The sequence below is a fragment of the Artemia sp. Qi Xiang Cuo genome, chromosome 12 (genome assembly GCF_049724085.1).
Source record: "Artemia sp. Qi Xiang Cuo chromosome 12, ASM4972408v1, whole genome shotgun sequence".
Lineage (NCBI taxonomy): Eukaryota > Metazoa > Arthropoda > Branchiopoda > Anostraca > Artemiidae > Artemia > Artemia sp. Qi Xiang Cuo.
The window spans coordinates 16,073,012-16,088,372 of record NC_142805.1 but is presented as its reverse complement, the minus strand read 5'-3'; the positions used below and the strand labels follow the sequence as shown (position 1 = coordinate 16,088,372).

The 15,361-nt window shown below is 36.2% G+C and overlaps 1 protein-coding gene across 1 annotated transcript in view; it reads right to left on the bottom strand.

The window, feature by feature from the left end:
- The window catches only part of vir (VIR_N domain-containing protein), a 126,850-nt gene that overhangs the window by 41,718 nt on the left and 69,771 nt on the right, over nucleotides 1–15,361 (bottom strand). The window contains exons 8-10 of the mRNA XM_089097800.1: nucleotides 5,152–7,888; nucleotides 3,419–3,765; nucleotides 1,126–1,304 (exon numbers count right to left, since the gene is read on the bottom strand). Coding sequence (XP_088953926.1) covers nucleotides 1,126–1,304; nucleotides 3,419–3,765; nucleotides 5,152–7,888 — 3,263 coding nt within the window. The remainder of the gene's footprint in view (nucleotides 1–1,125; nucleotides 1,305–3,418; nucleotides 3,766–5,151; nucleotides 7,889–15,361) is intronic.

The following is a 15,361-nucleotide window of genomic DNA, read 5'->3' as shown; positions in this document are numbered from 1 at the left end:
CAAAACAAAAGATAGAAGTTCAGTGTACTGTCTCACATATGAGCCCCAACAAACCAAACAGAAAAACATACAAAGAAACTAAAACAAAGTCTTATGAGCCTAAATAAACCAAAACAAACAAACCAAACAAATGAACCTAAATAAATCCTTATGATCCCAAAGCAAAAGATAGAAGTTCAGTGTATTGTTTCACATATGAGCCCAAACAAACCGAACAGACAAACATACCAAAGAAAGCAAAACAAAGTCTTATGAGCCTAAATAAACCAAAACAACAAACCAAACAAATGAACCGAAATAAATCCTTATGATGCCAAAACAAAAGATAGAAGTTCAGTGTACTGTCTCACATATGAGCCCCAACAAACCAAACAGATAAACATACCAAAGAAACTAAAACAAAGTCTTAGGAGCCTAAATAAACCAAAACAAACAAACCAAACAAATGAACCTAAATAAATCCTTATGATCCCAAAGCAAAAGATAGAAGTTCAGTGTATTGTTTCACATATGAGCCCAAACAAACCGAACAGACAAACATACCAAAGAAAGCAAAACAAAGTCTTATGAGCCTAAATAAACCAAAACAAACAAACCAAACAAATAAACCAAAATAAATCCTTATGATGCCAAAACAAAAGATAGAAGTTCAGTGTACTGTCTCACATATGAGCCCAAACAAACCAAACAGATAAACATACCAAAGAAACTAAAACAAAGTCTTATGAGCCTAAATAAACCAAAACAAACAAACCAAACAAATGAACCTAAATAAATCCTTATGATGCCAAAACAAAAGATAGAAGTTCAGTGTACTGTCTCACATTTGAGCCCAAACAAACCAAACAGACAAACACACCAAAGAAAGCAAAACAAAGTCTTATGATCCTAAATAAACCAAAACAAACAAACCAAACAAATGAACCTAAATAAATCCTTATGATGCCAAAACAAAAGATAGAAGTTCAGTGTACTGTCTCACATTTGCGCCCAAACAAACCAAACAGACAAACATACCAAAGAAACCAAAACAAAGTCTTATGAGCCTAAATAAACCAAAACAAACAAACCAAACAAACGAGCCAAAATAATCCCTTATGATCCCAAAACAAACAATAAAAGTACCTGCTCCATTTCGACATCGGCTTCGTCACCCAATTGTGCTCCAATCCATGCTGGTCCAATGAGCTTTTCTTCATCAACTATTCCTTGAGCAGGAGTCGACATTTGAGTGACAACAACCCGGTTAATCCACTGACTCCCAAGTGGATCCGCTTGAGGAACATTATATTCAGGCAGCTCAACTAGAATAAAATACTATTAAAATATAACATAATTCGAAATAACTGAATCAGTCATCTAAGAACAATATAATTTCCCAGCAAAGGCGAACTTCAGTTTTTTTGGTCTATTTAGGCTGTGTTATGGACAAATATAAGCTTTTTGGTACTTAAGCCTATTAAGATATTTAATTCTGCAAAAAAATTAAAAATATTTATTTATAATTAAATATTAAAATATTTAATTCTGGTATATAAATTCTGCTTAAATATGAGGGCTTTAATATAAGTGAACAATGAATATAGAAAACTAGTAATCAATCATTAATCGATCTATACTACAAAAAATAAGGTGGTTATATAAAGAACTCCAGGTGGTTCTCCAGGAACTTCTCCAGGTGGTTCTCCAAAAAATAAAGAACTCCAGGTGGTTCTTTAGAAAAAGAAGCAAAATAAAGCAGTTTTGCTACAATCCCCAATTTTTTTAGTTTTCCCTTAATGTCAACAAAAGTAACTGGTTTCCCCGAAGACTAACGTCCATAAATACATAAAGTGCAAATCGATATTTTCGTTATTATTAAGCTTCGAGGAGATTTCAGAGAGTCTCAAGAATTTTTTTTTTTTTAGTGTGACTTTTTAAGGTTGTTTGTCGATCTAGTTTTCGTTACCTGGCTTAGTTCCAAATTTTCTTTTCTTTTTTTTTTGTTCCTTCAAGATTTTCCTTGCACTAATGACAGTAACATTTTTTCCCTTCAAATATTTGTTCAATAGTTAAAAACATTCCATTAGTTTTGCGTCACCATTTTTTTCATTATTATTTTTCATTATAATTTTTCATTATAATATTTTCATCATATAATTTTTATTATATTTTTCATTATATGTTTTTTTATTCTTTTGTTCCTTCAAGATTTTCCTTGCACTAATGACGGTAACATTTTTTCCCTTCAAATATTTGTTTAATAGTTTACATTCCATTAGTTTTGCGTCACAATTTTTTTCATTATTATTTTTCATCATAATTTTTCATTATAATATTTTCATTATATAATGTTTATTATATTTTTCACTATACGTTTTTTTTATTCTTTTGTTATTTTTTTTATACTTCCGCTTATTGAGGAACTTATTTACCAAGAATTCCACAACATAAATCCTTAAGATACCTCAAGTTACCTAATATACATATATATATTTATATGCCATATTCTTTAATATATTTGTATTGTATATTATATAATTTTATATTTTATATCTATTTATTTTGTATATTTACTATTCGTTTTGCATCTGCAAATATTCTATTTATTTAAAACTTTTTAAACTTTAATCTGTAAAAAAAAGAACGAGTTTTGCCAAAAGCGATTAATATTACATATATATGTACAATTTTTACTAATACATTTTGTGCATTCAAACCTATCTCTAATATTTTACAATCCCCCCCCCCCCTTCAAAAAAAAAAAACTAAAAACAAAATGACAAAATGATCTGCTTATTTTCATTGTAATGATAAGAAAAGGTTCGTATTTCAAAGCGAGCACGGCCCCTTCAAGCATGGAAAACAAAACTGTTGTGAGAAAACTAAATACTTACTAAGTTGGTCACTCCTTTTGGGTTTCTAGTATTTTCCACATTTTTTTTATTCACATTTTTTCACAAAAATTTCCACAATTTGTTTTTTTCTTTAAGACAAAACAATAGGTCCTTGACAAATCCCATAAAGGTCTTTTAGCACGAGCATCGTCCAGTAAACAAGAAAAACAAGTAAAATTTTCATTACATTTTTTTGGTAATATTTAATAATATATTCGTATTATATATTAAACTATTTTTATATTATTATCATTTATTTTGTATATTTATTATTTGTTTTATATACCTATATATTACATTTATTTCGTATCTTTGAAAGTTCAAGCCGGAAGTATATCAAAAAGGCAAAATAATCCAGATAAAAGTACTTTTTTTTATTAGTCTAATTTGTGCGTTCAATCTACCTCTAATTGTTTTATAATACAAAATATTAAATAATGATTACTTTTACTAAAATAACTGTAATTGTAAAAATAAGCAAAAGCTTATGTGTCAAAGCGAGCATGGCTCTTTAAAGCAGGGAAGGAAAGGTAAATACTTACCAAGCTGGTCACTACCTCTAGGTTTCTGCAGATCTTCCAGCAATTGTTTCAAAAGAACTTTAAGAGGAGCCAAATCGTCGCCCAAATTAGATAGCTTAGTGTATAGACCTATAAGTGGAGACTCTGGCAGAAGTCCTCCACAAAGGTCTGCTACTTCCCAAACAGGAAGAAAAAAATTTCGAGAAGGGATCATTTCAGGATCCGTGTGGACTGTTGGTTGATAGAACAGACGAACAAGCTCAACAAAAACGGCCAGGGATTGTATAGTGTCGCTTATATCTTGAGATAGATTGGTATCAATAAGCCGAATAAAATTTGGAAGAACTGTCGGTCGTTCTCGAAGCAATCTAAAGTAGAATGAAAAGATGAGCAAGTGAGAGAGGAAGAGAGAGGTAGAGAAATAGGGAGAAAGGAATATAGAGAGGGAGAGGAAGAGATGAAGAGAGGAAGAGAGAGAGAGAGAGAGAGAGAGAGAGAGAGAGAGAGAGAGAGAGAGAGAGAGAGAGAGAGAGAGAGAGAGAGAGAGAGAGAGAGAGAGAGAGGAGGCGAGGAGACAGAGAGAAACGGACAGGAATAAGCGATAAACATTTAAGGATGTTATTTCTTGAATACTGTTCTATCTAACATTACATTTCATTATATGCATCAAAAAAGAAGAAAAGAAGAAAGAGCTGGGTGATTGACACGATAATTCTCGAGAAGTAAAAGAGAAAGGCAAGAAATAGAGATTAAAAGTTACATAAACAGACAGAAACAACACGAATATAATAGGTTCAAAATAAAACAGATGATGAAAGAATAAAAGAATAAAGAGTAGATGATACAGAATAAAGTTCGTCCAGAGGCATTGCTGGCGCCTACAGCGTCGAATCGACGTTTCAGCTGCCGGACCTTTTCTGCAGGGACGCGAAGCAAAGCCTATTACCCAACCTAGTGGCAGCAAGGGGAGTATTGCCAAGCGGAGCATCAATCCGCTGTGCTATGACAGCATTAAAATGTATTGATGTGCCTACTATCTAAATTGTGAAGCTCAATCCTGGACTCAAAAAGTGGCTAATAAGTAAAGTAAGTCTAGAAGAAGATCAAGACAAACCTATTAACTTTTTCCGTACAACAACTATATACGTCAGGATTCTGTAATTAGCAATTAATTTCAAAAAAAATCTATAGAGGATATAATAATTATTAAAATTACGGGTAGACTTGCCAAACTGAGCCACAGCTGGGTCGACGCCCATGGCTTCCAATGACAAATATAGGGGCCGGGCTAATTAATCCAGCCTCCCCTCCTATTCAACCCGAATGATTCATAAAAAGCACAACAGAAGGAATAATGAACAAATATTTAAGTGCTCACTGTTATGCAAGCCCGGTTGGTAACTTCACTGACATACTCAAGATTTCTCCAAATAAGCCCTTGAGGCTTGGCAGATTGCCAGAATTATACTTTGAAAGAGTTTAACCTATTTTCAGAGTGGTTCTATAGCAGGAAAGGCTTTTATAAATTACTTGATATTATAAAAGTTTATTCTACAAGATTAAAGTTTTTGCTTCTGGGGGTCGGGGTGGGGTTGGTGACCCATATAACCCTCTCAACATGACCTCTTAGTGGTCCTATACATAAAAATATAGCTATGCTTAGCGAAGTAGCAAAAGCAAGATAGGTTCAAGTCAAATAGTCCTACTGACCCCCACCCTTCCTTCGTGAAAGAATCTTAATACAAATGACAAACCTGACAATTAAACCGAATGTCTGGTTCCTTTCGCATAAATAGCTAATTATTCTGAATGCAGATGGGATCATCTGAAATTGTCCATCACACTTTTCTACGTAGTCAAGAAGACCATTCACAATTGCAACAAGGCTGTCTCGATTAGGCAATGCATTACCAAGGCCAATCTCATCACCCAGAATTGGGGTCATGCATATCTCTGCATCAGCTAAAAACTGAAGGATCATCAAAAGGTTTTCATGCATTTGTAAATATTTTCTTGGGATATTTGAAAGTAATGCCAAGCATAGTTCGAGTATTCCTTCGTATTTATCATCTTTTTGGACCTGAATTAAATGCAGAAACGCTGACTTCCCACAAGGAAATGAGGTCACATAGCTGAGAATACTCAATACTGGGATCTTTGGTGAAATTTTTGACAGATCCGAGGATAGCAATGAAGACAGGCTTGGCCCTTCATCAGTTATGAAGGAATTAGAAATCCGTACTGCCTCCTCTTCTTTAATACAGGCACCTACTTGTCGAATCAAAGAGTCAAGCAACGTTTTCACAACGGCTAACGCAGTCGAGGGCGTCAAATCAGCAAACTGCACAGCAGTACGTCTTAACAAATACTGCAAGGGGTTATAAACAGTACAAGACAGTGTTTCAAGAATATCTGCAAACTGTGGCACAAGACTGTGCAGGTGTGCAGCCCATAGTTTTCTTGCATTGACTTGTTCAATATTAAATTCTTCAGTAATTTCTTCGGGACTTGCAGTTATTGGTAGTGGAAGAGGAAGGAGTTCACTTAAAACCTGCAAACCAGTGATACAATTAGACGGCATACCGTTCTGCACAAATTTAAATATCTCTTGAATCATTTTTGTCCATAAGCTTTTCAACAGCAAATCTTCGGCACTATCAGCATCGATTTCGATAACTGGCGTGGTATACGCTAAAAGGATCTGAATAACGACACTGCAACCCTGCTGAGCCAACTGTTGCATAAAACAAGATGAAGGAACAGCACTTAGAAGCTCATAAACACTTAATAACAAAGATACGTGGGTTAAATCATGGAACTCCGTATTACGACACCGAATGACATCTCTTAATATTGAATGCAGCATCTGAAGTATCGGATATGCAACTGATACAAGGTATACTCCTTGGATTCCAGATAAAGTAGGGGTGTGCCAACTGGGTTGATTATAGTATTCAACCCATCTTGCTAGTATGGTAAAAAATGATGTTAAAGTATCTGCAGAATACAATTGAACTGCTGAATATGAGTGTTTCAATTCAGTGTAATCTCCACTGGGCATTGGCTTGGATGGCAGCACAAGGCTTGCAGCAATTTTAACTGCCATTATGAGTTTAACAGGATGATTTATGCAATCGGTCTCGTTACTCTTAATTACAGAGATTAACTCACGCAAGCCGTTAGTACTTATTAGTTCTTTTTTCATTGGAAGCTCAAGCCATGGAATAAGAGAGCTTAGTCTTCCTGATTCATCTCTTTTAGCTATTTCTATAATCGCGTCAGTATGATTCTTATAAAATTCCATACTCTGTGAATACTTTGTCACTATTTCCGTTAAACTAATAGCATAACCTCTCGTAGCCAGATTCTTTAAAAGATTCTCTTCTTCTATTTCTTCACTAACACGTGAAAAATTAAGAATAGGCTTAATATTATCATTCATGCTTAATACACTGATTGCTGCGAGTTTACCCTGTGGCGTAAAAAACAAATTTTGAATATTCTGAATCGCTGAAACTAAACTGATGTTGTCCATATCTGAAGAAAACGTTTTTTGTAGAGTGAAGATGATGTCAAGAGATTGTAGCACATATAGTCGATATGCCATCATATTTCCTAACTTTAAGGATGTTGACAGATCTACTTGAGGATCATCTTGGCCATACTCCTCATTTTTTACTTGATCATAAACTCTTAAGAGTTGTTTCAATATAAGAGTACTCACTTCTGGCTCACTACCTAAAAACCTCAAACCAATATCAGTGTCAATAAGCATTTCCAATACTGTTTCAACAAGACTGCTCAACTTCCCATCAAAAGTCAATCCTGGATGAACAAGTAGTATGAGTATTGAGTGTAAGAACCTGTGACTTTTCAGTATAGTATACAATCCACTCCAATTATCATCAGTTTCTGGAATGTCGATCTGAACTTGAGCAGGCAGAAAACGCATATGCTGCCCGACAAAAGCTTTAGGGTTGGACAAGACTCTCACAATCTCGCCAAGACACAGAATGATCTCTTCTAGCTTATTCTTATCAACGCCAGATACAAACGGTATCACTTCAAGAACATGACGACGTAAGCAACTCACAGCTTCAAAGAAGCTGATCTTCATCAAAATTTGAGCAATGGCTGCTTTAACTCGCGACGACTGTTTTTCTAAAAGTAGCAGATGTAGTTCTTCATGATGTGGACTCTTCAAAAAATATTCAAGGCCATAAGTAGTCGATATAGCACAGTCTATGGCTTGTAAACATGCTAGCTTCAAAGAAATAGCCATATATTCTGAACTAAAAATGCTAAGTAGTTTTCCAAACAGATTGGCTTTAAGTACTGTTTGTTGGAGTCGTTCCGAACAGCTTGGTAAAAAACGAGCCAGCTTGAGGCCAGCCTTAATGTGTCGAACCTTTAGGATTGGTTGTGGCTCTTCCATGGCCTTACTGAAATCCAGCGACCAATTGAGCCAGTGAAAGAGTGCCCGTTCTGCATCTAAAAGAAAACAAGGGATTAGTTTAAAATTTATTTCGAGTGAGATCATTGTTAAAACACGGAGTAAAAACTAATAGTTATTAATTATCGCCAGTTTTAATAACAGTAATTTTAAATTAATAGCAATATTGTTACTAATAATATTGTTAGCAATATTCGTTTTATTAACAGTAGTAAGAGAATATATCTATAAGCAAATATTACAGATTAGTTAACATTCTTAACAAACAGCTTTGCTCGTAAGGCTAGGTGAAAGACCTCATATTAACTAGACAACAGTTGGATAAACTATCAGAGGCAACGCTATAGCGTTGCCAATAGTAAAGGCCATACGGCTCCAATGTTTTATTATTATTATTTTTCCCAGAGGAAATTCATATGGAAGTACCTCTGGACCATGTTGTGACCAAGATGGGCCCAGGAGTGCACAAAGCCTACATTTATACTGGAGGTCCCAGGGACTTCTTGCTGTCCGGTTGTAAGCCGGCTTAAGCACTTCGGTGTAGACTTGAGAAGATATGTGTTCCCAGTCCTGCACTGATATTCGGGATCATTGCTTTTCCTGAGGCCAAAATAATCTCAAAAATTTTAAGAACATGAAAATTGGAACGTTAAAGAATGACGTTACGACGTTAAAGAATGACTATACTATCGAGATTTTGACTAACGAACTCAGACGAAACGAACTGGACTTATTAGGAGTTTCAGAAACTCATATCCCAGGGGTAGGAAGCATGAAATTAGGTGATATTGAATTTGTTCACACAGCGAGGAAGAATGGGGTACATAGACAGCGAGTAGGGCTCATGATGAATAAGGAAGCTGCTAATTCTTGTTTAGGCTGAGAAGGTATTAATAATAAAATACTAATTGCTCATTTTATAACTAAAATTTCACGGTATCAGTTATAGTAGTATATGCCCCTGTAGAACGGATTGACGAAGATACTTGTGACTCAGATGACAGGGTCCCAGCAATTAGACAGGGTCCCAGGTAGAAATATGATGTTTTTACTAGGAGAGTTTAACGCCCAGGTCGGAAGAAATAAGGATAAATGGTATCCTAGCCTGGATAAATTTGATGAAGGAAAAGAAAACAGTAATGGCTACAGACTTTTGCATTTTTGTAGGTATAACAATCTAGTTATAACCAATACGGTGTTTGGTCATAAAAATGGCTCATAAGTTAACATGGTATTCACGTGATAATAAGACAGCAAACCTCATTGACTATGTTATAGTAAACCGAAGACTGGCAGGATTAATACAAGATACTAGGGTATAGAGGAGTGAGGTTATTGATGGTACAAGTAAAGATCACCATCTAGTAGTGTCTAGGGTTAATTTAAAGCTGAAATTTCGGAAGGGTAAATACCTCCCGGGAAGTTATGATGTTGGTAGACTCCAGGATGAGAATTTGAGAGAAACTTGTCATGAACAGTTGAATACTAAACTTGAAAGTTTAAAATTTGACAATTTGGAAGATGGTTGGAACAGTTTTAGAAAAATAATTTGTGAAGTTGCTGAAGGTGTCTTAGGGAAGAAAGCTAGGACTGCAGCTAGGAATATTAGTGAAAAAGCTTTACGTTTTATAGAAAGGAGAAGGAACTTGTACAAGAAGTATCTGAGTGATATGTCACATGAAAACAAAATGAATGCAAAGAAAGTGGAGAAAGCATTAAATATGAACTAAGGAGGTGTGAAATGGAGGCCGTGGAAAAAATTGCCGAGGATCTGGAAGATGCAGCTAGACTACATAATAGTAAAAAATTGTACTGGCATGTTAATAAATTGAGAGAGAGTAGTCAATCCGGACTTGTCCCAGTTAAAGATAGGAACGTGGCCACAATTAGTGATAAGGAAATAGTTAAAGAGAGATGGGCAAAACATTTGGAAAATTTCCTTAACCGAGATAGAGTTGCAGGAAAAGATATAGAAGAAAATGAAAAAGTTTGTGATACCTTGGATGTGAAGAAAGATTTGTTTTGTGAGGAAGAATTAGCGAAATCACTAAAAGGATTAAAAAATAATAAGGCTCCAGGTGCTGACAGTGTGGTAAATGAGCTTCTTAAATATAGTGGCTCTGAGGTTAGAAACAAGTTACTGAAGATTGTAAATATGATTTTTGAAAGAGGGGAAGCACCTAACGATTTTAGGAAAACCTTAATTAAGCCACTTTATAAGAAAGGTCATAAGAGTGAGTGTGTTAATTATCGAGGCATTAGTCTGGTCTCTGTAGGTAGCAAATTACTTATTAATATGATATTCTTTAGACTGAGGGATGCTGTAGACAAAGTTTTAAGAGAAGAAAAGTGCGGTTTTAGAAAAGGGAGAGGATCTGTCAACCAAATTTTCAATCTTAGGTTAATAATTGAGAAGTGCCTGAGTTGTCAAACACCTGTGGTCCTCAGTTATATATATTATGAGCAAGCGTTCAATTTTGTTGATAGAGGAGATTTAGCAAAGGTTTTATCCTTATATGGTATACCAGACAAATCTATTAAAGTGATTAGTGCTATGTACGTGAATAACACTGCTGCGGTTAAGGTAGGAAATGAGGTTAGCAGCTGGTTTTCTATTAAATCAGGAGTTAAGTAGGGTTGTGTTCTATCCCCCTTTATATGGATTATTTTGATGGACTTTGTTTTAAGGAGCACAGGAAAGGCCATGGGAGACCATAGAATCAAATGGGGAGGAAAAAGTCTCCTGGACTTAGATTATGCTGATGATTTAAGCATTCTAGATGAAAGTGTGAGCAAAATTAAAGAACTTTAGAGGTTTTGCGGATTCAGGGTGCTAGAATAGGTTTGAAAATTAATGTTGAGAAGACTAAGTCACTAAGGCTAGAAATAACTGAAGATGAAAAGGTGACATTGGGTAACGAAAGGATTGATCAGGTGGGCAGCTTTACTTACATTGGTAGTATTATTAGTAAAGACGGTGGGAGCAGTGAAGATGTTAAAAGTAGAATAGCCAAAGATCAGGGTTTTTTTTCACATTTAAAAAAAAGTTTGTAAGAATAGGAAGATAAGTCTGCAAACCAAGATTAGAATATTAGAAGTTACAGTGATGACAGTGGTCAAATATGGCTCTGAAGCATGGGTGCTCCGAAAAGCGGATAAAGATTTGCTAGATGTTTTTCAGAGAAATTGCTTACGGATTGGTCTTGGTACCCGGCTGACTGATCGTATTCCAAACAGTATGCTGTATGAAAAATGCGGTTCAATACCACTTTCAAGGGAGATAATGAAAGAAAGGTTGAGGTGGCTAGGGCACGTTGTGCGGATGAAGGAGGACAGATTGCCGAAGATCGTCCTTTTCGGCCAACCGTCTAAGGGTAAACGGAAAGCTGGTCGTCCTCGTCTGGGGTGGGAAGATGTCATAAAGGAAATGGAAACTTCCTGGGAGGGTTTAAAAAGGAAGGCTTTGAATAGAATGGGATGGAGGAGGAGCGTGCGTAGCTGTGTTGGCCTCAGGCGGTTTGGTGCTGCGGTGAGTCGTTAGTAGTAGTACTAGTAGAGGCACTTCATGCGGAAGGGGTCGTCACATTAACTTCAAAGGGGGCCCATTCGATTGGAAATCGAGATTTCTAGTGCCCTATTTAAGAGTCAAAGGTGATCGGACGGCAACTAGCCCGCTACGACCCTTTTTCCCCAAATGCATCCGATAAAAATTTTGTGATAGCCATTTTCTTCAGAATAGTTCAAAAGTTGAATACCAAAACCTCAGGTGTCGAAACAACCCCCCCCCCCAGGCACGGGGGCAGACGTTGTAAGTTATGCCCTGGGGGCATATATGGTTCTTATGAAAAGGATGCTCGTATAAACTTCAAAGAAGGCTCATTTGATTAGAAATTGAAAGTTCGAGTTAACTTTTTAAGAGTCAAAAGAGATCCGAGGGCAACTAGCCCCCCCCCCACGCCTTTTTTCCAAAACTATCCGATGAAAACTTTGAGATAGCCATTTTGTTTAAAATAGTTAAAAAATCATATAACGAAAACTCCTGGGTTCGAGGGCAGGCGTTGTAAGTTATGCTCAGGGGGAATATATGGTTCTTATAGAAGAAATGCTGGTAAAAACTTCAGAGGGCTCAATTCAGTTTTTGAGAATCAAAAGAGTTTGGTGGGCAACTAACCCCCCCCCCCCCACGCCCCCATTCCCCCGGGGACAGGCGTTGTAATTTATGCCCTGGGGGCATATATGGTTCTTATGAAAGGGATGCTCGTATAAACTTATGAGTGGGCTTATTTGATAGGAAATTGAAAGTTCGAGTTCACTTTTTAAGAGTCAAAAGAGATTCGAGGGCAACTAGCCCCCCCCACGCCTTTTTTTTCAAACCCATCCGACGGAAATTTTGAGATAGCCATTTTCTTAAGAATAGTTCAAAGGTCGGATAAGAGTGACGTCGGTGTCAATACAACCCCCCCTGGGCCCGGGGCCAGGCGTCCTAAGTTATGCTCTGAGGGCATGCATAGTTCTTATGAAAGGGATGCTCGTATAAACTTCATAGAGTGCTAGTTCAGGGAGGTTCAACTTCAGGGAGGGTTCATTTGATTGGAAATTGAAAGTTCTTGTTTTCGAGAGTCAAAAGAGTTTTGAGGGCAACTAGCCCCTCCCCCACACCCCTTTTTTCTCAAATGCATCCGAAAACAATTTTGAGATAGTCATTTTGTTAAAAATAGTTTAAAAGTCAGATAACAGAAAATCAGGTGTCGACATGACCCCCCAGGGCCCGGGGGCAGGCATTGTAAGTTATGCCCTGGGGGCATATATGGTTCTTATGGAAGAGATTCTCGTATAAATTTCAAAGAGGGCTTATTTGCTTGGGAATTGAAAGTTCAAGTTCACTTTTAAGAGTCAAAAGAGATCCGAGGGCAACTAGCCCCGCCCCTCTCCACGTCCCATTTTCCTCAAACCCATCCGATAAGAACTTTGAGAGAGCCATTTTGTTCAAAATGGTTCAAAGATGATATAACAAAACTCCAGGGTCGACACAATCCTTCAGGGACCGGGGTAAGCGTTTTAACTTATCCCTAAGGGGCATATATAGCTGTTATGGAAGGGATGCTCGTATAAACTACAGCGATGGCTCATTTGATTGGAAATTGAAAGTTCTAGTTCTGTCTTTAAGAGTCAAAAGAGATCAGAGGGCAATTATCACCCTTCACGCCCCTTTTCCCCCAAATGCATCCGATAAAAATTTTGAGATAACCATTTTGATAAAAATAGTTAAAAGCTCAGATAAAAAAAGCTCCGGTGTCAACACAACCCCTTAAGGCCCGGGGTCAGGTTTTGCAAGTTATGCCCTGAGGGCATATATGGTTCTTATGAAAAGGATACTCATATAAACTTCAGAGAGGGCTCACTTGAATGGAAATTGAAAGCTCTAGTTCAGTTTTGAAGAGTCAAAAGAGATCGGAGGGCCCCACCCACGCCCTTTTCGAAACCCATCCGATGGAAAGTTTGAGATAGTAATTTTTTCAAAATAGTTCAAAGGTCAGATAACAAAAACTCCGGTGTTGACCCAACCCCCCAGGGCCCGGGGGGTAGGGACTGTAAGTTATGTCCTGGGGCCGTATATGGTTCTTATGAAAGGAATGCTTGTATAAACTTCGGAGTGGGCTCATTTGATTGGAAATTCTAGTTCACCTTCTCAGAGTCAAAAGAGATTGGAGGGCAACTCGTCCCTCCCCCCTCCATGTCTTTTTCATCCCCAAACCGATCCGATAAAAATTTTGAAGTGACTATTTTGTTAAACAAACATCAGATATTGAAACTCAGGGGTCGACATAACCCCCAGGGCCCGAGGACAGGCGTTGTAATTTATGCCCTGGGGGAATATATGGTTCTTATAGAAGGGATGCCCGTATAAACTTCAGACAGGGCTCATTTGATTGAAAAAGGAAAATTCTAATTCACTTTTAAAGATTCAAAAGAGACCGAAGGGCGATTACTACCCCCCCCCTCCCATGCCCTTTTTTCCCAAAGCCGTCCGATAAAAATTTTGAGATATCCATTTTGTTAAAAATAGTTCAAACATTGCAAAATAAAAACTCCGAGGTTGACACAAACCCATTTTTTTACTTTGATATTGTTACTTTGATACCAGTTTTTATACTTTGATGAACATTTGATGTTTGAAAAAAGGTTTGATTTTGAAATAAGGAATTTTTAAAAACTTGAAACTTTTTGCAATTAAAAACGAACAAAAATTAATTTAAAAAAAACTTTTTCCAAGAAAAGTAAAGGCCGTTTTAAAGTTAAAATCAGCAGATACAAATACCTGTTAAATTCAAACTCAAAACGACCGGAAATTACTATTAAAGAATAAATGAAAAACCAACAGAAATAAATGATAAACCAACAGAAATTAAATAAACAATCATTGCAAAAAACATACAACAAGTAATAATATAAAGGAATAAATAGATCTTAAAGCGAGTAATGCTTAAATTGAATATGCAAATCAAGCTTCAAACAAAAAAAACATTTTGCTATTGAAGTATAAACGAAACTCAAAACGAATAGAAATCAAACAAACAGTCAAGGCAAACAAAAATACAATAGATATGAATGTAAATGAATAAATAAATCTTAAAACTAGTGAAACTTAAAATTGAATATGCAAATCAAGCTTGAAACGAACGAAAATCACAACAAACAAGAGCTTGGGTGTTACCTCCTTCTCTCACTGTAAAAGTCTAAAACCTACTGCGTCATTGGCGCTTTACTGAAAACAATGTGCGTCTTGAGCAGTCTAGGAAATAATAAACAAAATCAAATTGAATATTTGATATATAATGATATTAATTGTTGAAAGATCCATCAGTTCAATATTTTATTTCACTCAAATTTTTATTTTTATTTTCAATGCTGTAAGAACCAGCAAAGATAATATTTGTAATATAATTCGTTCTCACTGAAGCGTCAATAACGCAGTAGGCTTTTGGTTTTTACAGTTAAGGAAGGGGGCAGTATCCAACCTCTTGTTTGTAGTGAAACTATATTCGTCTTGAATAATTTTAGAAAGAACTAATAAATTAAACTGAATATTTGATGTACAATGATATTAATAGCTGAAAGCTCATCAGTTCAAAATTTTACTATAATTTTAATGTTTATTTTCACTATTAAGTACATAAGAAAATACTTTTAATAAAATTTGTTTTCAGGTTGGAAAACATTTTAGTACGTTCCGTACAATTTGTTGTGGACATCTCCATGTGGAAAATCCCTGACAGATATTATTCTACAGCGTAGTAAGGACTACAAATTTTGTAAATAAACTTTTTTGTGAATAAACTAAATTTTGTGAAATTAAAAGATGCACAAGCAACAAACATGATAGAACAAATGTGGCCTCGAAACAAAAGTGGCCTCAGAACGTACCTATCTTCTAGACCCCTACAAAATTTGTTCGTAGCCCCATAACCCCAAGAAAATATATAGAATAAAATATCGGCACTCGGCATGCG